The 25,102-nt window shown below is 35.4% G+C and overlaps 1 protein-coding gene across 9 annotated transcripts in view; it reads right to left on the bottom strand.

Annotated features, from left to right (window-relative positions):
* LOC117315533 (neogenin-like) overlaps positions 1–25,102 on the bottom strand; it is a 269,288-nt gene that overhangs the window by 41,855 nt on the left and 202,331 nt on the right. For all 9 annotated transcript variants that reach the window (XM_033869766.1, XM_033869763.1, XM_033869765.1 and 6 more), the window contains exons 3-7: positions 10,965–11,119; positions 8,296–8,586; positions 7,826–7,991; positions 4,943–5,085; positions 3,919–4,203 (exon numbers count right to left, since the gene is read on the bottom strand). In XM_033869766.1, coding sequence (XP_033725657.1) covers positions 3,919–4,203; positions 4,943–5,085; positions 7,826–7,991; positions 8,296–8,586; positions 10,965–11,119 — 1,040 coding nt within the window. The remainder of the gene's footprint in view (positions 1–3,918; positions 4,204–4,942; positions 5,086–7,825; positions 7,992–8,295; positions 8,587–10,964; positions 11,120–25,102) is intronic.

Raw genomic sequence — 25,102 nt, forward strand, 5'->3', positions numbered from 1 at the left:
ATAATATTTAATGATTAGGATAAATATTAGATTTTTAATCTCTGAAAATATTTTTTTAAGAGATTAATACAAAAATTTTCTGAAAGCCTGAATCAATATGCCTGGAAAAAAATCCATCACTTATTTTGTTGTTATCTCTGGAGCTTAATTGTCAAATAAAGATAAAGCTTTAAATGAGCAATCTCCATGATATGATTTAGTTGTTAATATTAAAACTTTTAATTTTCAATAAAAGCTATTTAGCAGCCACATAAATGATCTTGAGAATTAAGGATTCTAGAAAATCTTGTCATTTGTAGGGCTGCACAGAATGGACAATCTTGGTAGGGGATCAATGTTAAAATTATCTGGAGGCTGCATGGAATGGTACATTCTCTGTAGGGGAGGCCAAATTATCTAACAGGTAAACTTTTGACTTAAAAAGGAAAGGTTTGATATTTATGGAAAAAGTCCAATTACTCACGGAGGAGAATGAAAAATATTGCAGGTGGAGCTTTGATATTGATAGGAAAACTCAAATTATTCATGGAAGAGGAGCTTGCTAATTTCGCTAATAACTTGGATATTTATATACGGAAGAGGAGCTTGCTACTTTCGCTAATAACTTGGATATTTATATACGGAAGAGGGGCTTGCTACTTTCGCTAATAATTTAGATATTTATATACGGAAGAGGGGCTTGCTACTTTCGCTAATAATTTAGATATTTATATACGGAAGAGGGGCTTGCTACTTTCGCTAATAACTTGGATATTTATATATGGAAGAGGAGCTTGCTACTTTCACTAATAACTTGGATATTTATATACGGAAGAGGGGCTTGCTACTTTCGCTAATAATTTAGATATTTATATACGGAAGAGGGGCTTGCTACTTTCGCTAATAATTTAGATATTTATATACGGAAGAGGGGCTTGCTACTTTCGCTAATAATTTAGATATTTTTATGAAAATGTAGAAATGGGTAGAGGTTGGGTAGTTAAAGAATCAAATTACTAATGGAGACTAAGTCCGCATACAGAGGAGTAATATCATCACTATTAGACGTTAAGTACCCCTCAACCCTGCACTAAAAGAGTGGAAATAGGGGAGAGAACTCTGAAGAAAATGGATGAAATATACATGGCTGGGAATATAAGATGTAAGTTACACTAGCAGTTTAGGTTCAGTATGTTATTATCTACATCAAATACATATAAACTGTTAATCTGCTATAACCGCCAATAGTCAGCTCTATTAGAAAGATCAATTATTCCACAAATCAAAATTTATGCCAGCATTTTGTTTTCTTGAAGTCATAAAAATAACATGAATGTTATTTACTTTGTTAAAATATATATATATATTTAAAATAATCAAGTTCCTTTTTTTGTTCTTTTGGTGGTTTTTTTTTTTTTTTTCCCCCCAACACAACACATATCCAAAAAAAATTTGTTGGTTAAACTTGAGGACATACAGGATATAAATACTGGGCATATATATGAGTAAACACCATGCATTGTAACAGTACAAACAACAACGACAGCAGACTACAAATAAATGTCTGGTAGGGAAGATCAGGTCAGTCAAGGATTATCTCCCTTTGTTCCCATGGCAACTAACTACAGGACTTTGGATATCATGGTCATTTTTATCTACCCCACCACAAATTCCTTCACATTGGTAGACCCCCAAATTCTCCACATATACATAATGGAATGTTCCATAATATTTATGTGGGGAAAAAGGATAAAAGTATTTGTGATTAATAAAGAGAACAAAAATTTAATCAATCAAAGACGAAATCAAATTTAAATAAATTCAAATATGTGACTACTGATCAATCTTAAAGAAAAAATGTAATAATCTATTTGCATAAACATTTAAATTACATGGAGAAGCTTGTAAGCAAATGTAACAAAAATCACTTTGAAAAGGTGAAATCAAACACAATAAGCAAAGAACTAAAATTTTCTTTGACTCGTTAAGAGAAATTTTGATTGGACCATTTTAAGAAAAATATTCATTGGTCTATTACAAATTTAAAGGAGAATACCTTTTTGGTCAATAAACTGGTTTTGTCAATGGACGATAATATTTCTCATGTTGAATTTTTCAACATTACAGATTAACGAAGACCATTCCAATAACCATAGACATATGTCCATCTCATACTCCATGTTAGTTGGGTGTGTATGACAGAGAGTGTATATATATATATATATATATACAGTGCGACCTTATCCAGGTATCACAGCATCACAACATAATCCCTTACACAAATCTTGAATAACATATTTTTCATCAAATTTTACAGCTTAATGGCCAAAATTGTGAAAGATTTTCATTTTTTTTTCTTTATCATCAATTCTTTTACAAATAAAAAAAAAGTTTGAATTTTGAAAACTATCTCTTTTTTTAAACTTTAATGCTGTGAATTGCTGTATAAAGCAATAAACCTATCTCACACCTATGAGGCTTGTATAAAAATAAGTTTACCAATGTACAAATATACATTTACCAAATACATTTATTTATTCATTTACATACTTAACAAAGAATTCAATTTATTGTTACATGTTAAAAAAAAATTGTTGAATTCTGTTGATTAATAAACTTAAAATCAAACAATAAATTTTAGATTAAATCAAAATAGAAACATAACCATACCGACCCTTCCATTATTCAAAGGACTCTGAATTAATCTGTAATTTAATTTGTGAAAGAAGTTCACTATGATTTGAAACTAGAATTTACTTTATTAGTTTCTTGAAATCTGGTTAATTTCCCCCCCCCCCCCCCCTGAAGTAAATTTAGAAAATTGTTTTGATCAAAACAAGAAAACTTTAAAATTTTGATTATTTATTTAGATGATTTAATCCTTGTTTTTCCAAATTATACTTGTCCATCTTTATACAAGCCCAAGAGGTATGTAAATTGACTCAGACACAGGTGATTATAGGTACAAACCACTGCAAATACCCTTCTTATCCATTGATTGTTTCTTTTGGAAATATACAGAGAAAAAAAACATCTACCCAAAGTACATAAATTAAAGTAAAAAATCTTCGGAATAATTAAGATTATTTTATCCTTTTTCTCATTTAAAAAAGAAAATTTAATATCAGAATCTGTCATTACGCATAAAAAAACTTAAAAATTATAAGAAATACTTCATACAACTTCTTAAATATTTAAATGAAAATGAAAATGAATATACATTCTTAATGAAACATACACTAACATGTAATAGTGAGATATTGATCAAACTTTCTAAATGAAAAAAAAAATGAATAAATAAATAAATAAAACATGAAATCTTGACTAATCAATAATGAATATGAGGTTTATTTGCAGATGGGATATATTATACAGATTTCAGGTAATTTCCAGTGACAAGAGACATGGATGCAATTCCATGTACAAAGGTTTCATCAGCTCATGCTATACAAGGGGAGGTAATAATTGTGAAGGGGAGATAACTGCAGAATTACTCAGTTTTACATGAAAAAGGTATTCTGTGATTTTCATATATATTTCAGATGATAGGGAAAAAAAAAAAAAAAAATTCCCTCAACAGTTTGAACATTATATGTCATAAATGGAAGTTACCAAAAATTCCTAATGACGTTCCTGCATCCCAATAATGTTTTTCTATGGAAAATATTCAAAATTGAAATTTGCCAATGGAAAGAATTTAAGAAAATAACAGCTATGATCAAACTTTTTTGAATGAATTAATCTCAAATCACCTTTCTTAATTATTTTTTTTTTAAATAAATAGTTCATGTAATTCTGCATCAGTCACCAGTCCACAAATCATCATGGACTTATATTATCACAATCTGAAAATATTCACTTCAATTTATGACAGACACCTCCTTGTCAGCGTCCATTTTACTCTGTAAAATACATTTTGGCTGAAAATGAAAAACTTACTTAGATCAACAACTAGAAGTTGAGCACTTCTCTGAATGCTGCCCAGAGAGTTTTCTCCAAAACACTGATAAATCCCCTCGTCTTTCTTCAGCAACCCCAAAATCCTAAGATGTTTGTTATCCACGATTTGAAAGTAGTCCGATTCATTGAGCTCTTTCACCAACTGTCCGTTTTTTAACCATCGTGTCTCCGGCATTGGTACGCCGTAAATGTCGCAGAGGAAAAGGGCGTCAGAATTAACCTGAGCTACATGGTTTACTGGTTGGTCCCGGAACATTGGGGGAACTGTAACGAACAAAATCATTATCACATAATCATGGTCCCGGAACATTGGGGGAATTGTAACGAACAAAATCATTATCACATAATCATCCTGTTATCTATTGAATTTGTGATATCAATGCATACGTCACCAATGTAATGGGATACCCTGGAGTGTTTTTCATTGGCAATTTTTGTTTTTAAACTATCTGGTAATGTCATGTCCTTTACCAACTCATCTTAAAATCAAGAATCAAATTTGAGTTACCTCCCTTTCAATACATTTCATCATCAAACCTTTCTTATTCATAACACTTGAAATGGTAGTTTCAAATTTGTTGTTTTAAAATGTTATTTTGTCAAAATAATACAAATCTATAGAGGTGCATTCATGTGGTTTGATTTTTGAAATCTTAACTTTATTCATTTAACAGTAAATTTCATTTGAATTCCAAAAGTCATAAAAAAATCTTTACTTTTAAACAAGGATCAATACAATACAATATCCCCCCATATCTGGTACAATAGTAGTTGTCCCATACCTTGTACAGTCAGAGTTATCTCCCCTACCTTGTACGGTAAGAGTTATCTCCCATACCTTGTACGGTAAGAGTTATCTCCCATACCTTGTACGGTAAGAGTTATCTCCCATACCTTTTACGGCAAGAGTTATCTCCCATACCTTGTACAGTCAGAGTTATCCCCAATACCTTGTACAGTCAGAGTTATCCCCCATACCTTGAGTCAGAGTTATCCCCCATACCTTGTACAGTAAGAGTTGCGTCAGCATCCTCCGAGTCTATGGGATTCTCTGCCCGACATGTAAATGTGCCCGAGTCCTCCTCTCGTACCTGGTATATCTGTAAACTTCCTGCCCCGACAACTGTTAGTCTGCCTTGTGTCTGCCTGTAAAATCAGAAACAAACCATCAATACAAAATGTCTGGGATTGGTTTACATTCAAAACAATAAAGATGTTTAGGTTGACATCAACACTTCAGGAGGAATGCTAAAAAGTCAGTATCAACTCGAAGCAAGGTGATACAAAAAAAAAGGATATACAAACAAACAAAAAGATAAAATGAAGGAAACTTTTTTTATAATTGGAACATTTTTAACACTTCATCATTTAAAGATGTCCTGAAACACATATTTTTTTTTTATTTAAATGTAGGTGACAGAGATAATCATCCCAAGACAACCTTATGTATACAGATGTCTGCAACCCTGTATCTTACAGGAATGAGAAGGGGCTGAATGAGAGGGATATTTTGGTACCAAATTGAGACTAACACCATCTAAATTATACAATTCTTCAAATCAAGGGTACAGGGTTCTTCTTATAAATCAGCATTAAAACAGCGGTACTGGGTTCTTCTGATAAATCAACATTATAATGACGGTAGGTGGTTCTTATGATAAATCTCCATTAAAACAAATTAACATTCACTAACTTTTGACACTTCTCCGGTTTTCCTACATCTCGGTTCTGATATCAATGTTTGTAAACTCATTTGATTCACAAATTTACCATAAACGACCCCGTGTATCTGTATCCTGGTAACACACACCACCATGTAACATTGTTTATCATCTCCGACATCTAATTTACTCCTCAAACACTCTGATTCTACAGTTCATATTTCCATTTCTCAGTTTACAGATTTGATAAAGAGCAATTTGAACTTTCAATTTTCGCCATTAAGAAGTGATGGAAGTGTGTGTCCTCCTACATTATCCCTATATATAACCCTATATAAACAACCAGTCATATCTACATGCAGAAACAATGATATATTGATACAGAAAATTGAAAATTTACCATTTCTCAATTTCAAATCTAGCAATTATAAATAACAGATGATAAATGTTTTCATCAAATGGTAATTATGATTTTTGGTGATATGTTGTTAGGTATTGATTAAATGTTGAAACATTCGAACATAGATCATAATTAAAAGGTGCAATTATGTAACTTTCTGATTTGATAAATTTCAGAAAACTTTTATATTGATTCACAGCATTAATATTTCTGGAAACGTGTGTGGCAGGCCATAAATTAATATGCTTACAAATTTGATTCTGTCATTTTAATGTCCTATCTCATTTGAAAGTATGGCAACTGATCAGTTTAATTTATTAAAGCCTAACTTTCGTCCTCTATTCAGAGTTTGATATATATCTACCGACATAAATCCCACCTTTCCTTTAACAAGTGATGATGTTTAGCCACTCGTCCTGACAATATTGTCAGTATTTGTCTTTGGTGTAAATGTAATCATACATTTATCAGATTTCTGACATTCAAATTTCTTATACTTATGACAGAAATTCTCATTCACGCTTCATAACCATAATTTCTACTGACAAACAGATGTTTTGTTCTCAGTAAAAACTAGATTTCTGGGATAGAATGCCATAATGTGTTTCAATAACTATATTCATTCTGGTTAAAAATGACATTTCTTTAACTAACATGAAACGTTTTCCTTGTACATTAAATTTAAACACTGTTAAGACTGTCACAGTAAATAGAACAACATAACTACCATATATATATATCTGTCAATAAGCCAATGCATGTTATTACCGTACTTGCCTTGCAATATTGAGCCCCCCACCCTTGAATAAAAATTAGGGATAGAAAGTATACAATTTTCCATGAAGGATACATTTTTTGCCTTAAACTCAAGATGAAAGTGTGAACATTTGAACGATAAAACCACCCAGTATTACCATATAACACTGAGGGTAATCAAACCAGCAGTAGACTGTAGTCCATAACACATCATATTAATTCTCCACTAACAACCAAACTCGTGTACAACTAGCAGTACACGGTATATTTCTATATTGATTTTCAACGCTGTTACAATTTTATTGTAAAAATCTTGATAGAGACATTTTTTAAATTTGATAACTCAATCACTCTCAGTATACATTTACGACACTTCGGTCCGTTAATGTCTCTGAGTGACCGTAAAATAAGCGAAAAAATATTAGATACTTAATACGTTAAAACCTACAGGCCTCCCTGGGGTTTATCTTATATCAGAACACAATGCTTTTATTACTGACCAATTGCATGGTAAAACATTTGTCTAGTATTTTTACAGGATTTATAGCAATAACTTCTGTTTGTAATGTTTTAAATATTGTTTGGAACCCCATGTAAAATTTGATGGTACAACATTTACTCTATTTTTTTTTTTTTTTTTGTAAAATTCATAGCAAATACTTCTCTGTTTTATTCAATCTAAAATGTATTGCTGGGTATATTTAATTGTAATAGCTATATAGAATTTCACGGGTAGAAAAAACAACAGAATTGATGATAAATTGAACTCTTCATTTTGTTTGGTATTTTTTTTTTTTAAATTTAATCATTGAAACATCTAAATTTGTATTTGAACTTGACACAGGTAAAGGGATATTTCTATTATAGAATTCCTGTAAAGTTTACTTCCTGTAAAGTTTTATTACGTAAAATATTAACTTGAGGGAAAAATAAACACGCACAAAAAAAAAGATCTGTTGAAATTGTTAATGAGGAACAGAAAAATGTGTTAGTATTTCTATTTTCAAACAAACGAGTTTTGAAAATCAGTCTAGTAACATCCAAGGGCCTTAACTCTGTTCAAACTTACGTAAAATCTATGGTGATTCCATTCTTAAGCCACGATATAGTGGGTTGTCTCCCCTCCTTTGCTTGTCCGTTGGCTCCACAGAAGAGGATGACTGTGGTCCCGACCTCCGCCCACGTATTCTTAGGTCGCATTACAAATGATGGCTGTATTCCCTGTAGTATTTCATCTACGAAATCACAGAAACAAATGTTAAATATCTCTTATAGAAGTTAAGTATACCCCGTAGTATTTCATCTACGAAATTATGGAAAGAAATGTTAAACATCACTCATGGAAGTTAGCCGCTATAGTTAATTAATCATTAAATATTTAAGGGAATTCAGGTAATAGATAATTGGCTGATTAACTGGTAAAAAATGAGTATTTTCCTAACCAATTTGGGAAAGGCCACTGGGTGGAAATGAGCATTATTTGTACAGCTATAAAAATAAAGATTCGGGCAAAATGGGGAAAATAAATCCATGACTTACCTATATCTGCATTCTGTCTTAATCTTGCTGTCCGACTTGATCTTGCTTTAATTTTATCTAAATTTTCCGCGACACAATGATACGATCCAAAGTCTCGAAATTCTACAGGATTAATCTCTAAAACACCATCAGTAAATATTCTAATATTATTTCTATCTTGTAGTGGATTGCCATCCTTAAACCACGTAATATTAGGGGGCGGGGCCCCATCTATTTCACACCGGAACATGGCTACATCACTTAGATATAAAGTCATATCATGAGGTTGAATGTCGAATGTTTTTGATAAATCTGGAAATAAAAATATATAAATATTCAGAGTAAATAACAAATATATTAATAACAAGGGCCCAATGGGCCCAAATCGCTCACCTGTAATGCAGTGATCTTTTCATATATGGATCCTGCAGTTATTTGAAAGCATGCTTCAAGATTTTAGCCTTTTTGACTCCTGTGACCTTGAATGAAGGTCAAGGTCATTCATTTCAACAAACTTGGTAGCCCTTTACCCCAGCATGCTACAGACTTAATATCAACTCCCTGGGACTCTTGGTTATTGAGAAGAAGTCGTTTAAAGATTTTAGCCTTTTTGACTCCTGTGACCTTGAATGAAGATCAAGGTCATTCATTTGAACAAACTTGGTAGCCCTTTACCCCAGCATGCTACAGGCCAAATATTAGGTCTCTGGGACTGTTGGTTATTGAGAAGAAGTCGTTTAAAGATTTTAGCCTTTTTGACTCCTGTGACCTTGAATGAAGGTCAAGGTCATTCATTTGAACAAATTTGGTAGCCCTTTACCGCAGCATGCTACAAACCCAATATCAACTCCCTGGGACTCTTGGTTATTGAGAAGAAGTCGTTTAAAGATTTTAGCCTGTTTGGTCCCTGTGACCTTGAATGAAGGTCAAGGTCATTCATTTGAACAAACTAGGTAGCCCTTCACCCCAGCATGCTACAGACCCAATATCAACTCCCTGGGACTGTTGGTTATTGAGAAGAAGTCGTTTGAAGATTTTAGCCTTTTTGACTCCTGTGACCTTGAATAAAGATCAAGGTCATTCATTTGAACAAACTTGGTAGCCCTTTACCCCAGCATGCTACAGACCCAATATCAACTCCCTGGGACTCTTGGTTATTGAGAAGAAGTCGTTTAAAGATTTCAGCCTTTTTGACTCCTGTGACCTTGAATGAAGATCAAGGTCATTCATTTGAACAAACTTGGGAGCCCTTCACCCCAGCATGCTACAGGCCAAATATTAGGTCTCTGGGACTCTTGGTTATTGAGAAGAAGTTGTTTAAAGATTTTAGCCTTTTTGACTCCTGTGACCTTGAATGAAGGTCAAGGTCATTCATTTCAACAAACTTGGTAGCCCTTTACCCCAGCATGCTACAGACCCAATATCAACTCCCTGTGCCTCTTGGTTATTGAGAAGAAGTCATTTAAAGATTTTAGCCTTTTTGACTCCTGTGACCTTGAATGAAGGTCAAGGCCATTCATTTGAACAAACTTGGGAGCCCTTGACCCTAGCATGCTGCAGGCCAAATATTAGGTCTCTGGATCTGTTGGTTATTGAGAAGAAGTTGTTTAAAGATTTTAGCCTTTTTGACTCCTGTGACCTTGAATGAAGGTCAAGGTCATTCATTTGAACAAACTTGGTAGCCCTTCACCCCAGCATGCTACAGGCCAAATATCAACTCCCTGGGCCTCTTGGTTATTGAGAAGAAGTCGTTCAAAGATTTTAGCCTTTTTGACTCCTGTGACCTTGAATGAAGGTCAAGGTCATTCATTTGAACAAACTTGGTAGCCCTTCACCTCAGCATGCTACAGACCCAATATCAAGTCCCTGGGTCTTTTGGCTATTTAGAAGAAGTCGTTTAATTTTTTTTTAGCATATTTGACCCCTGTGACCTTGAATGAAAGTCAAGGTCATTCATTTGAACAAACTTGGTAGCCCTTCACCCCAGCATGCTACAGACCTAATATCAACTCCCTGGGACTCTTGGTTATTGAGAAGAAGTTGTTTAAAGATTTTAGCCTTTTTGACCCCTGTGACCTTGAATGAAGGTCAACGTTATTCATTTGAACAAACTTGGTAGCCCTTCACCCCAGCATGCTACAGGCCCAATATTAGGTCTCTGGGCCTTTTGGTTATTGAGAAGAAGTTGCTTGAATGGAAAAGTTGACGCCGGACGGACGGCCGGCCGGACGGACGGACGGACGACGGACGCCGCGCCACGGCATAAGCTCACTTGCCCTTCGGGCAGGTGAGCTAAAAATTAATAGGCAATCAAAGTTGTAATTAAGTTGTGAAGCAAACATTTCAGTCATAAATCAATCATACATCAATCTTAAGTTAGATAAACATAGTACATATTTGGTCAAATGCATTTTGCATAATACAATTTCTATTATTTATCAAATTTATTTATTTATTCAGTCAATTATCTATACATTCATTTACTTATTTAATATGTTTTTATTTTTGGACCTTTTGATCACATGACCAATCAAAAAAGTGTTATTATTTATCAAATTTATTGATTTATTCAGTCATTTATCTATACATCTATTTATTTATTTATTGAGTTTTTCTTTTTGAACTTTTGATCACATGACCAATCAAGGAAATGAAATGCTGCCATTACTCTACAAAGGGAAATAACTCACGTGCAATATCTAGCTGTGCCTTACGACTGACGATTTGACCAACATTCTCCACTGAGGCGATGCACTGGTAGACGCCCTTATCTGATATCCTTGGTGCAGTACGCGAATGCTGCACACTCGTAATCAATAAAGACCCGTTGGCTTTGATGGTGTACCTGAAGACAGCAATAACATATATGTATATATATATAAAACTGTTAATTGACAATAGAGGATGTGACACTTTCATTGTATTAGATATTTAGATGCATACTTTATATATACATATATATATATATATTCAGTAAAACAAGGGGACAATGCTATCCCGAGTTTTCTGCACAGAAAATTTTGTATCCAGTTTAATTTGACATACCTATATGGCAGCAATTTATATAAAGTCATTTATGATTTAGTTGCTTCAGAATGGAGAATTATAGTTCTCAAAATATTTTGAAATACAAACTAAAGATTAAGTAAAATTTGAACTGAATTTTGATAATTTGTTCTGTGCGTGTAAATGGTCACACTTTGTTAAGTTGTGTTTTGGCATCCTGAAGTTTTCCTTTCTTGTGAAGATCGAGTTCTATGTTCATCTAAACATGTTTATAGGCCACAGTTGGCAAGCAAACAAAATGTTAGTAACGATGATTAATGCTTCGTTTTCAGGAAATGTCAATCATTATCATATTAGTAATGTTCAAACCAAATAAGGATTTTTAAAAAAAAATTTCAACATTCATGTATGACCAGTATTTCTGTCTCCCCTCTACAATGAACCTTTTCATTTTAGTAGGGGGAGGGGGTTGCATTCTTCAATTCCTAATTCTGATCCTGACCACCCCTCAATGGATTCAAAATGACCTGTATCATCAATGAGTTGAATGATTCCATTTTTCAATATAGGGAAGACAGGCTGAGGGTTGCTATGGATACAATTACACTTGACCTGTTATTTTAACAGGACATGACAACAGCGTTACACAGGTACGGAGGACAGTCACTAACGAGTATGTGTCATGCTGCTGAGGTAACCTGCCTCTGTACTTTTCTTTTTGAGATCTGAATGATTAACCGAATACCCGTACCTTTAAAGCTCTGTCAGGCTACCGATTATACTTAAGATTCTAATAAATCCCTCTTCTTCTAAATTCAATTCAAATAAAAAAAAATACACAAAAACAAATATTCTTTGTATTAATTATGATCCGTTGTCATTTGTTTGAGTGCTTCTGATGAAGAATGAATACTTGTAAGAAATGTTTTGTGAAAATGTGTTGACAAAAGACACATTAAGCTACTTTTACTTTTGAAAATAAACCATCTAGTTGTTACAATATTCAATTAATTTGATCATTAAGACAGAAAAAAAAAGTTTATGATGTCATTTCTATTCTTTCTTTCAAACTTGTAGTTAATCCTAATTTGATAATTTCAAAACATTTAGCTTGTATCTCATCATGCCACACACATTAAGCATTAATCGGCTTTAAGTGTAATCAAAACTACTCCAATGAAACAGACGATCCTCTGCACGTAGATATCACCTTTAACACTGGTGTTAGACTCTGATTGATGACATTGGAATATTAACCTATTACTCATCGTACAATCGATATATCACTGTGGTACGTATCAATGACATATCACTGTGGTACGTATCAATGACATAAAGGGAATGTAGAAAATGTTTTGTGGTTCAAAAAAAACCTTTGACATAACAATTTCAAATAAGGAAATAAGAATATTCTATATCGGTCCTAATTGGTATGTCATTTGATGTCTTGTTTCACAAATTAATTTTTTGTAAGGAAATATTAACTGGAGTTGTAGAAACAAAGGATTCCATAGATTCATGATGATTCTATTTTTAAGTAAAACAAGATTCCGATAGACGATGGGGAACCTGTGAGTTCACGTAAACTTAAGTGCTGTGAAGGGTTTTATTTATCTATTTCTTAATATTTTTGAGAAAATAAAATCAATACACACCTTGAAAATGAAACTGGAAAATAACTTTGATCTGAATTATAATTTCTAAAAATTAACATTTTTTCCCCAGAATTTTTCTAAAATTGAGAAATAATCTCCCAATAAAACAACCTACAATCTGTCAGATCGATACATCATCAGTTGAAATAATATAAAAAATCAAGCTTTGGATATCTCTCCCTGTAGACTTTCTTTGAAACATTCAATCAGAAGGACTTTTATACAATGTAGAAAAGATGATGGTTGTAATGACAATATCAAATGTCCGTAAAATCAAACACTACCTCATTACTTCCTTAATGAAGCATGCTGTCTGAGGTTAAGTTTATCAAAAAGCATAGTTAGCTTCAAAATCTATTTTACACAAATTATCTGGTCTTTTAGTTTTCCAAACTGTGCAACTTTTCCATTTCTAATAATCTATATAATGTAAAGGGATTTATGAATCAATATATTTTAAAATATTTAAACAGAATAATTGAAAATAATATGAAATCTTCACATTAAAGCGTCATACGCTTTATCTATCCTGGATATTAATCCTGCTGGGTCATCATCCATATAATGACTACCAAATAAGGTAAAACATATTAATTGCTATCGGCTAAGTCACACAGACAAAGGGAGATAACTGATCCTGATTATGTCATTAGAGGCCGAAAAGGGGGTATGCTTATTAAATAAATTTGATAAAGTTACACAAAATATGTAATAGAACTACAAGGTGTAAACATTAGTTAAATCTTTATTTCACACAGAATATTATTTATGTATTTTTTTTTTTTTTTTTGAAAAATAGAACTGTTTTTAACATGAATTCATTTCTTCTGCAGTTGATCAGTTTTGATAAAAACAAGTGATAAGATCAAGAAACAGACCTGGTAATTCAAATGTTAAGATCATTGAAGTTAAAATTTACAATTTCAAACAGCAAATTAAGATAACTATCTTGAACATTTTGGCACTAAGAGGTCAATTATCACTTCGTTGTCAATGACCATTAACCCATTATAGACCTTCCATTTCCAGACGTTTGTCCTTGATGGAGACAAGAAAGTTGAACCTATAGCCTCGCCCCCAGACGTTTCTGTATTTGCTGTGGTGACTGAAGGAGTTAAATCTCCAATTATGACAGGATTTAGTTCTCAAGGTCAGAACAGCATTGGCCAGCTGCCCTCTGTCCACTTCAATGGTCACTCAGACTCCTCAGAGGACCTGAGACATATTTGGACAGCTGTTGGCATGTGTCTGAGGAATATAATGGACTTATCCTGCTTTATAGGATTGTAACTCTTTTGCTTCTTCCTTTTTATACAATAAATTGCCTTTATTAATTAAACTTTTAAATTGAAACTAAGTAACCACATTAACAAAATCCAAATATGGTCATTTGTATTGACTAAATCTTGTCAAATATGGTCATTTGTATTAACTGAATCTTGTCAAATATGGTCATTAATTTTTTGTATTAACTAATTTGAAACTCTTCATGACAATACTTTTTGATGTAATCTTTTTATGCAAGAACTTTCCTAATATTTCCAATTAACAAAATTTGCAAAATCCTGTCAAATGTGTCCATCCGATTTACAGGAGCAAAGAAGGGAAACAACTTGAATTCATTTAATAACACTTTATAAATTAAGATTTCAATTAAAGAAATTACTTTCGCAAAAATAAGAAAAATAATTTAGTTGTTAAGGTCAAAATTATAAATCTGTTAAGAATTACACAACTTAAACTTCTGTACTCAGGGGTTAAGTGTTGTAACTCTGCCTGCTAAAAGTTCATACGTTCTTTTAAAGAGATAAATCTCCATTATCTTGGTCTTTTTGCGATATTTTCCATGAATTTTTATTTAAAAAAACAAATGTTTTTTCACAAGACTTTAATTTAATAAGTGAAGACTTAAAAGCAAAGTGAGTAACAGCCAGTCAGTGTTTTAATGCTGATCATTAAACACGACCTAAATCATCCTCTGAGACAATACAGATCACATATATCTGCTACCCAACATTACTTACAGCAGAAAAATCTTCAAGTAGGCTATTATTCATAATTACCAATCCTATAAAACCCAAATTTAGCACTTTAAAAGTCAACCCAGCTAAAGAAATGGATGGATCTTTTTAGTATTTCAAACTCTTACTGCTTTGGACAAAGCGATATGCAGTCACCCAATATAGCAGAACTTTCAAAATTGTTCCTAATGCAATTTTTCTTCATAAAATTACCACAAATTGTAAATTATTTTTTTCAAATCTAGAAGGACTGTTTGTCAGTGGCAGATAAAGAGCAGAATATTTCAAGCCATAAAAATGTCATAATCTAAAATAAACACAGCTGAAAACGTCAAACTTTAGGAGAGGAGTTGTAATAATACGATTGCAGAGGAAATAATACATCATCCCTACAGCCAAGTACACTTGAGGGATCGAGATCTGCTCCAGTATCATTATCAGGTGATATAAGGCAGGTCCGTGCAGTAATTTGTTTTCTTACCAGTTTCCTATGAGTTGGCAATGTGCAGCTATATTTCATCATAAAATATCCTATGACTTTATGATCAATGACCCTTTAATGTCAAACGAATAAAATCCTACATAAAAACAAAATTTTCGACAAAATGTCCTATCTATATGCTGCAGAACAGCAATACAGGCCCATTGGGCCTCTTGTGTTTTCTGTCTAGCTCTAAAGCAAAGACAATGGGCCATTTTTTTTGCCTACACAGGTTTCTATTTAGTTCTTTTTCTCCTAAAACTCCCGAATGTATGGACTTATAAATCAGTCTTATTTGCCAGAATGCAAGTGGTCTTACTGTAGGAAGAAACTGGAGTACCCCGGGAAACCAGACTTGCACTGTAGGGCAAGTAACTTTCCTTTTTCAAGTCTGATCTGTTAAGGATTGAACCTCGGTTGCCTAAGTTGAAAGGCAAGAGAGTAAGCAATGATACACATGATTTTTACCAAGTTTGCTTTCCTCCCAATTCACTCCTATTCGTCTACAGTTAGAGTACAAGCTCTCGACCAGTGGGAGGAGTCCAATTCACTCTTTTCTGTCTACAGTTTGGGTACAAGCTCCTGACCAGTGGAAGGAGTCCAATTCACTCCTGTCTGTCTACAGTTAGAGTACAAGCTCCCGACCAGTGGGAAGTGTCCAATTCACTATTATCTATCTACAGTTGGGGTACAAGCTCCCGACCAGTGGGAGGAGTCCAATTCACTCTTATCTATCTACAGTTGGGGTACAAGCTCCCGACCAGTTGGAGGAGTCCAATTCACTCCTGTCTGTCTACAGTTAGAGTACAAGCTCCCGACCAGTGGGAAGTGTCCAATTCACTATTATCTATCTACAGTTGGGGTACAAGCTCCCGACCAGTGGGAGGAGTCCAATTCACTCCTGTCTGTCTACAGTTAGAGTACAAGCTCCCGACCAGTGGGAAGTGTCCAATTCACTCTTATCTATCTACAGTTGGGGTACAAGCTCCCGACCAGTGGGAGGAGTCCAATTCACTCCTGTCTGTCTACAGTTAGAGTACAAGCTCCCGACCAGTGGGAAGTGTCCAATTCACTATTATCTATCTACAGTTGGGGTACAAGCTCCCGACCAGTGGGAGGAGTCCAATTCACTCCTGTCTGTCTACAGTTAGAGTACAAGCTCCCGACCAGTGGGAGGAGTCCAATTCACTCTTATCTATCTACAGTTGGGGTACAAGCTCCCGACCAGTGGGAGGAGTCCAATTCACTCTTATCTGTCTGCAGTTGGGGTACAAGCTCCCGACCAGTGGAAGGAGTCCAATTCACTCCTATCCGTCTATAGTTAGAGTACATGCTCCCGACCAGTGGGAAGTGTCCAATTCACTCCTGTCCGACCAGTGGGGGAGGGGGGAGTCTAATTCACTCCTATCCATCTATATAGTTAGAGTACAAGCTCCCGACCAGTGGGAGGAGTCTAATTCACTCCTATCCGTCTATATAGTTAAGAGTACAAGCTCCCGACCAGTGGGAAGTGTCCAGTGGCCCTCCATCAGGTTCATAATCTGCCAATTGTACTGCCATGATGGACCTTGTTGATTTACATATTTTGCCCATTTTGACCAATTTTCCTTCAATCAAAGACAAGATTAGGAGAGGGCTCTGAATGAGAGGGGGGTAATCACAATGTGGAGACTTACACTACCAGTATGGTCGGTCAGGGTGGGTCAGGGCTAACGGTTTATTTTTTAGCAGAATGAGATTTATTCCAATAACAAGAGAGACCCTAATATCCTGAATTACATGCTCCCCTCAATCATGATGTATTAGTTTGCCCGAGTAATGAGAGCACCCTTTATTCTGAGCTGTACGAACACAATAATTCCCCTCATCTTCACAATTATCATTTACTGGTGGTATATCACCTAACTTCTCTGTTATCATTACTTAATGAGCAAGGTATACCATCAAATCCTTTCCTAATCATGTTTTACTGTAGCTCCTCAGACCGTAATTATGACCCACCTTTCCCACTCAAATACTATTGACCCTCGAACAATGTACCATCGACCTCCAACCCCAAACAATGTACCATCGACCTCCAACCCCAAACAATGCACCATCGACCTCCAACCCCAAACAATGTACCATCGACCTCTAACCCCAAACAATGTACCATCGACCTCCAACCCCAAACAATGTACTATTGACATCCAACCCCAAACAATGTACTATTGACCTCCAACCCCAAACAATGTACCATTGACCTCCAACCCCAAACAATGTACCATCGACCTCCAACCCCAAACAATGTACTATTGACCTCTAACCCCATAACTCTTCTTCCACTTAAATCATGATTTGCCCCCTCCCAAACCATGTACCACCATCAACCCCACCCCAACCATGTACCAATATAAACCCCACCCCCCAACTAAATCATGTTTGCTCCCCCCCATCCTAAATAATAAATCATCCGCTACCCGCTGAACACGTTTACTCGTAATGACTCACATTAAGTACTGAGGTCTGCTGATAGATTTACTAAAAGGATCAAAACAGTCGATAATCTCCACATAATTATTCCATATTTTCCTTTTTTTGTGTCAGATAAATCGTTCTGTCAGAATATAACAGAACCGATTCTCTTAAACTATAATATATCGACAGCAAGTGACAACTTTCAAATGAATATTTCAAAAAACGTACTTCCATGATAGATGGAAATCTGTCTAAATCTAAGACAGGAGATTGTCCCTATTACCTCTGAAGTAATACTTTATCAATATTTAATTGCTCCGTTTCCCACGAGTTTGGATACAGAATGAAATATCTGTAAATGTTGTAACACTACAGTTTCCCGTGGGACACAACCCTGTAAATAATTCACACTGCCGTTTTTATATCCTTACATACTCGCTCACAGTAAAGAATGATTTACGTTACATATTGTTTTATGCAGCTCAAAAAAGTCTGAACTGCTGTCAATGACAGATCAAACTTCTACTATACAATTTGTTCACACAAAGCCAGAAATATGAAATATACTTATAGACTGTAAAGATATATCTAAATTTTATTGTCATTCCCAACAGTAAAAGGCATTCTGCAGAAATGCTACAGATACTCAAGTTTATTTCCAATAGGTAATATTTTCCCAGTTGGACTCTATATCACTAGCCTTAAATTATTTTGATTGAGGTTTGGTTTTATTGGTTTCACATCCTATTAAGACCGCTGACAGAAGACGTCACATTTGTGTTGACAGAAGACGTCACATTTGTGTTGATAATGACGTCACATTTGTGTTGACAGAAGACGTCACATTTGTGTTGACAGAAGACGTCACATTTGTGTTGACAGAAGACGTCACGTTTGTGTTGACAGAAGACGTCACATTTTAGTTGATAGAAGACGTCACATTTGTGTTGACAGAAGACGTCACATTTTAGTTGATGGAAGACTTTACATTTGTGTTGATAATGACGTCACATTTGTGTTGATAGAAGACGTCACATTTGTGTTGACAGAAGACGTCACATTTTAGTTGATGGAAGACGTCACATTTGTGTTGATAATGACGTCACATTTGTGTTGATAGAAGACATCACATCTGTGCTGATAGAAGACGTCACATTTGTGTTGATAATGACGTCACATTTGTGTTGATATAGGACGTCACATTTGTGTTGATAATGACGTCACATTTGTGTTGACAGATGTCACATTTGTGTTGACAGAAGACATCACATCTGTGCTGATAGAAGACGTCACATTTGTGTTGATAATGACGTCACATTTGTGTTGATAATGACGTCACATTTGTTTTGACAGAAGTATGACACATTTGTTTTGATAGAAGACGTCACATTTTAATTGATAGAAGACGTCACATTTGTGTTGATAGAAGACGTCACATTTGTGTTGACAGAAGACGTCACATTTGTTTTGACAGAAGACGTCACATTTGTGTTGATAATGACGTCACATTTGTTTTGACAGAAGACGTCACATTTGTGTTGACAGAAGACGTCACATTTGTGTTGATTATGACGTTACATTTGTTTTGGCAGAAGACGTCACATTTGCGTTGATTTAGCCCCCAGGAAAATTTTAATTGATAACAGAGTATAACTATTGATAATTTCTTTTTCTAGCACTAGCTTAATGAAATATCAGTTATTTAACAAATTACTAATGTTTCTGGTACAATGTATCTGCATATTTAGTTTTTAACGTTGCACAAAATACTTATTCATGAAATCTGCTAAAAATGTATTTACTTAGAAACTATATTCAATCTAAGTGAAACATGGATACCTGGTATATATAGAACTAAGAAGTTCCCAATGAAAACAGGCACACAGGGTATTGCTACGGCAATAAATGTCCCCTACAGGCCCCGCTAAAAATAGTAATAGTGACCTTAATTAACCTTTACCCTAAACCCCTAAAACCCTGAAATTCAAACTAAATCTGTAGCCATTCATACTGAGGGTACATACCAACTTTAACCAACATACCTTGAAGCATTGCTGAGAAAGTACGGGAAAACGTGTGGATGGACGGATAGACAGGAACTGAGAGGAAACCTAATGTATAGTCCCCCGGTCTCACGGATAGGGGAATAATAATTCTCAAAAAAAAAAAAAAAAATTCATGCAATTCTCATGAAATTTACTGCTTAAAAAGCTTTTAATAATCAATTCATCTCCAAGGATATGGAAAATGTTGAACAGTTGCTGTATCCAAGTCTTCAATGAGTTAAACATACTGAGGAATTGATTTTAATTAGATTAAAGCTCATGATGTTATAATATTTCTTTAAGAAGTCTTTACCATCCATGAAGCAGTTAGAAGCTCTGATTAATGTAAAATTGTAAACAAATCTTTGAAAGAGCCTGGTTTGTGTGGTAAACACCATCCTCCTGGTCATTACAGATGTACACTGTCCATTAATTACTGGGCCGTTAATTAAAGTGTCAGACTTCCAGGGTCTCAGTATTAATTTGAACTTGTAAACAAATACCACAATGGATGCTCCATATGAACTCCTACCATGTAATTATATACACCAGTCCAGGGCACGACAGACAAATCAGCTTAATGCTTTGCAAAAATACATTTTTTATCCAAGAAATTCCCCACCAATTTATCAATAGTGTCAAATTTAAAGTACACACATGGTTCTACACAATGTTCAGGGGTATTTTGTACTATTAAAATAAGCTTCATCACTCAACAACAATGTATTGATTTAATTCTGTATGTAACTTTATCAGATCAAGCTGACAAAACTTATAACTTTGTCCACCATTCTGAAATTCTTTCTGCCACTTTATGCTAAACACATGCATGTCCTATCCAGTTTCACTCCTAGTTATCTGACCCAGAATGTCTTCTTCCTCACAAATCACTCCCAAGTCATCAATACGTTTTAAAGGAAATTGATCTCCGATATTTCATTGCCATGTTTTGAAACTATTGGTGAACTGTCAAGCATCTGTAGGACTTGGATCATTTTCTCTTTCCTTGTTTGCAGCATGTGAAATGGGAAGCTGTCATACCATTGCTTTTTTTATGCATTAGCAAATCTGTGATTTTTAAAACTGAAATAGAACCTCTCAAGTGTTTGTGTAACTCTGATCAACTCTTTCTGTCATCAATATTGCTTAATTGAATGAGATATTAAATATTTTGTTCGGATCAAATATAACCATTCATCTACTAGTAAAAATATTCCTTCTGCCTCGATGGCAATATTTGTTTTGTTTAACTGTCAAAATTTTCAAAAAAAATATTTGAATTTATCACCTTCTGAACATCTTTATATGGAATAACACAATTTAAAACTCGGCATTTCAGATGGGTTAATATTAATTTACAACACCTCAAATATCGCAAAAATCATCAGTATTGATTCTTTGAAATATGCATTTTTTTCAATTCCTTCTTTTCCCCAGTGATTAGTATCAACTTGTGCTGTCAGTGTCAGGAAATATCCTTCATATCAGGGGAAATAATGTGTTTATGCCATGTTATTATATTATAGGGGTAGGGCTTCCAATAAGTTGTACAACTTGTGCCCAATCCTGTTACTGTAAAATATGTTTAAATCAAATCCCTATTCACACATTTCTCAATCTCCGCCCTAAGAAATATATGTCCCTGATTTCACCTTCGCAACTTCTTGTACCTACCCCATTCTCCCCTCCTCCAAAATCCTTTTCCTTACTGACCCTTACCCTCCTAACAATTCGTTGCCCCCACCTCCTTCCCCACCCCCATCCTCTAAATTTCTTGTCACTACTCCCCTCCCTTCCTCCAAATTTCTTGCCCCCTAAACCCCTTCCTCCCAGCTGCTTACCCCTACTATCCCCTGCCCTCCACCAAACTCCTTACCCCTACTATCCCCTCCCCTCCACCAAACTTCTTACCCCTACTATCCCCTCCCCTCCACCAAACTCCTTACCCCTACTATCCCCTCCCCTCCACCAAACTCCTTACCCCTACTATCCCCTCCCCTCCACCAAACTCCTTACCCCTACTATCCCCTCCCCTCCACCAAACTCCTTACCCCTACTATCCCCTCCCCTCCACCAAACTTCTTACCCCTACTATCCCCTCCCCTCCACCAACTCCTTACCCCTACTATCCCCTCCCCTCCACCAAACTCCTTACCCCTACTATCCCCTCCCCTCCACCAAACTTCTTACCCCTACTATCCCCTCCCCTCCACCAAACTTCTTGCCTCTACTACTCCCTGCCCTCCACCAAACTCCTTGCCTCTACTACTCCCTGCCCTCCACGGAACTTCTTGCCCCCCCCCCCCCCTCCTCCCAACTCCTTGTCCCTACAAACCCCCTCAAAAATCCTTGTTCCTAATTTTCTTCCATTCCATACTCCTAGTGCCTTAACACTGCCCCCCCCCCTCCCCTCCCCCCTAAATCTCCAAACTCCTTAATTCGCCCTTAATTCCACAAACTAACTCACCATGCAATAAACAGAAGCCAGAGATAGTCCCTATCCCTAGGGAGACAATAGTACAAAGAAAGCCCCTCGACAAATCATCGAATCAAACGGCATAAAACTTTATTACATGGACGGTATTCATCGCTGGAGGCCCCTCATTGTGTACATCTGTCGGCTCCTTAATACTTTTAGTTTTTTAGATTTCCCCCCTGCGACAGCTTTTATTGTCACTAACATCATGTATGTGTTATGCCGTCTGTAGCTCGTTATACAACCATCTCACATACTTGTCACAAAAATTGTTTTCTAGAATTTATTCCAATTGCATCCCAACTTAATTTGTCTCATCGCATCGAGTTACGTACATGATTCACTGCGACTCTACTTTGCCTTGGCTACGAGAAAAGCCTGCGGCCATCATGTTCTCCAATTGTTTATCATATTAGTTAGATATCTCCGGTCATTTGTCCCATCAAATTCTCTAAAATTAATCCTGATTGTATCATAACCTAACACAGACAAATTTAACAACTATCAACGTTCAATTCCATGTCCATTTGCAGGGCCTGAGACTGTATCTTTAAAAGCAAGTTTCGGTATATTTGTAGCAAATTCTTCCTTAAATTCCCTGTGATACAATATCTCTCATAAACCGTTATCATTAAAGGCCGGGGACGGGGTATAAAAGGGAGACAACTTGGGAAAATGTTTTATTATAGTAGATACTGTGAGAGGCTAATGTTCGATTACTGACCGTTATCATTAAGTGTTTTATTATAGTAGATACTATGAGAGGCTAATGTTCGATTACTGACATAAGAACCAGACATTTCTAGGGAAGCTTTCTCCATTACTACACATCTTGTCTGTACTCATCTTTGGTGAAATAAAGACATAAAACAGGTTTTCTGCCCGATATGTCTATACAACCATAACCAGGCTCTTATAACTCCATGATGTCCATAACCAGGGCTTGTTAACTACTTGTCCATGGTAACAGTCTAGATACTCCATGTCCACAGCTAGGGCTCTATAACTACATTTGCATAGCCTGGGTCTTAAAACTCAAGTCCATACCCAGGGCGTAAAATCTTATGTCCATAGCCAGGGGCTAAAGACTTATATCCATAGCCTGATTAAAGGCCTAAAAACACATGTCCATAGCCAGGGCTTGATCATGACCCCATGCCCATAGCCAGGGTAAGATAATTACATTTCCATAATCAGGGTCTGTTAATTTGATGCCCATACCAAGTGCCAATGAGCTGTGTCCATAGCCAGGGCCTGTTAATTTGATGCCCATACCAAGTGCCAATGAGTTGTGTCCATAGCCAGGGCCTGTTAATTTGATGCCCATACCAAGTGCCAATGAGTTGTGTCCATAGCCAGGGCCCGTTAATTTGATGCCCATACCAAGTGCCAATGAGTTGTGTCCATAGCCAGGGCCTGATAAATTGATGTCCATAACATAATTTGGGCCTGATCAGCCGTGTCCATAGCAATTTTTAAGGGCCTGATAATTTGCTGTCCATAGTTTTGCTGTCCATAGTGAGGACATAAAAAAATCTTGTGTAAATGGTCAATTAAAGTAGAACAATAGATAGAATCTAGTCGAGTGAAAACATCTCAACTAAAGACTGTAGTGTAAGGTTTGACTAAAGCTTTCTAAATACTGCTAAACTTCATAACTCTGGTGCTGTGGATGAATATTAGATCTTTTTACACCATCCAATCAAATTCCTTGTAACATTCCAAATGGAATCAGAAAACGTGATACAATATCTTTTGAATTACTGGAGGTTTCCTTAAAGTACTTCTCATCTAACCTGCCCTATTTTTCTAATCTTTTCCTAATCATTTCATCTATAATTTGGATTCTTTTGTAATGTTTCCCTTGATCAATGTGTAAAAGAATTTACATAATTACACATAACTCTTGTTAGACCAGCGTAAATAACTTTACTTCAATAACTCATGGTGCAAAAAAAATCAATCTTTAAAATCTCAAATTTCCAATAAAACTTTCCAATATCTTTTTTTCCACAATTTATTTTGATTGGAATATAACTTCATTTGCACATTTGTATCTCGTTTCTATATAGCCCGAGGACCTAATCAAACAGTCTTCCAAAAACAAATAATTAAGTTTTATACGATGAGGATGACTTTTATTAACTCAGCACCACATGGTCTGATTGTCTGAAGACTTGCCCGGTCCCCAAGAGTCAAATCTATATCCTCGTCCGACGACGTGATTATATTTATTGTCCTAACAAAATCAATAAAACAGTGAATATTGAATTAAACAAAATAGAAAATCTGGCAATAAACAACAAGTAAACAATAGCCCACATGTTCACTGTCCACCTAGATTTCAGGGGGAGGGGAGACAGGGACAATCAGAGAGGGGGAGGGAAGGGGAGACAGGGACAATCAGAGAAGGGGTGGGGGAGGGGAGGGGAGACAATCAGAGAGGGGGTGGGGGGAGGGGAGGGAGGAAATAGTCAGCTAACAGTTTGGTTTTTCAAGAATTTTTTCTTATTTTTTTTTTTTTTTCTCTCCTGATATAGATTATTTCTTCATTTCATTAAAAGCATACTAACTTCCAAAATAAGTTTTATCATATATACAATGACATTTTCTTTAGTTAATAATTCTGCTTGTTTCTTTTTTTCAAAAGTAGGTCACTTAAAAATCAGACTTTTGCCATCTTTTAT

Source organism: Pecten maximus, chromosome 17 (genome assembly GCF_902652985.1).
Source record: "Pecten maximus chromosome 17, xPecMax1.1, whole genome shotgun sequence".
In the NCBI taxonomy this organism is placed as follows: domain Eukaryota; kingdom Metazoa; phylum Mollusca; class Bivalvia; order Pectinida; family Pectinidae; genus Pecten; species Pecten maximus.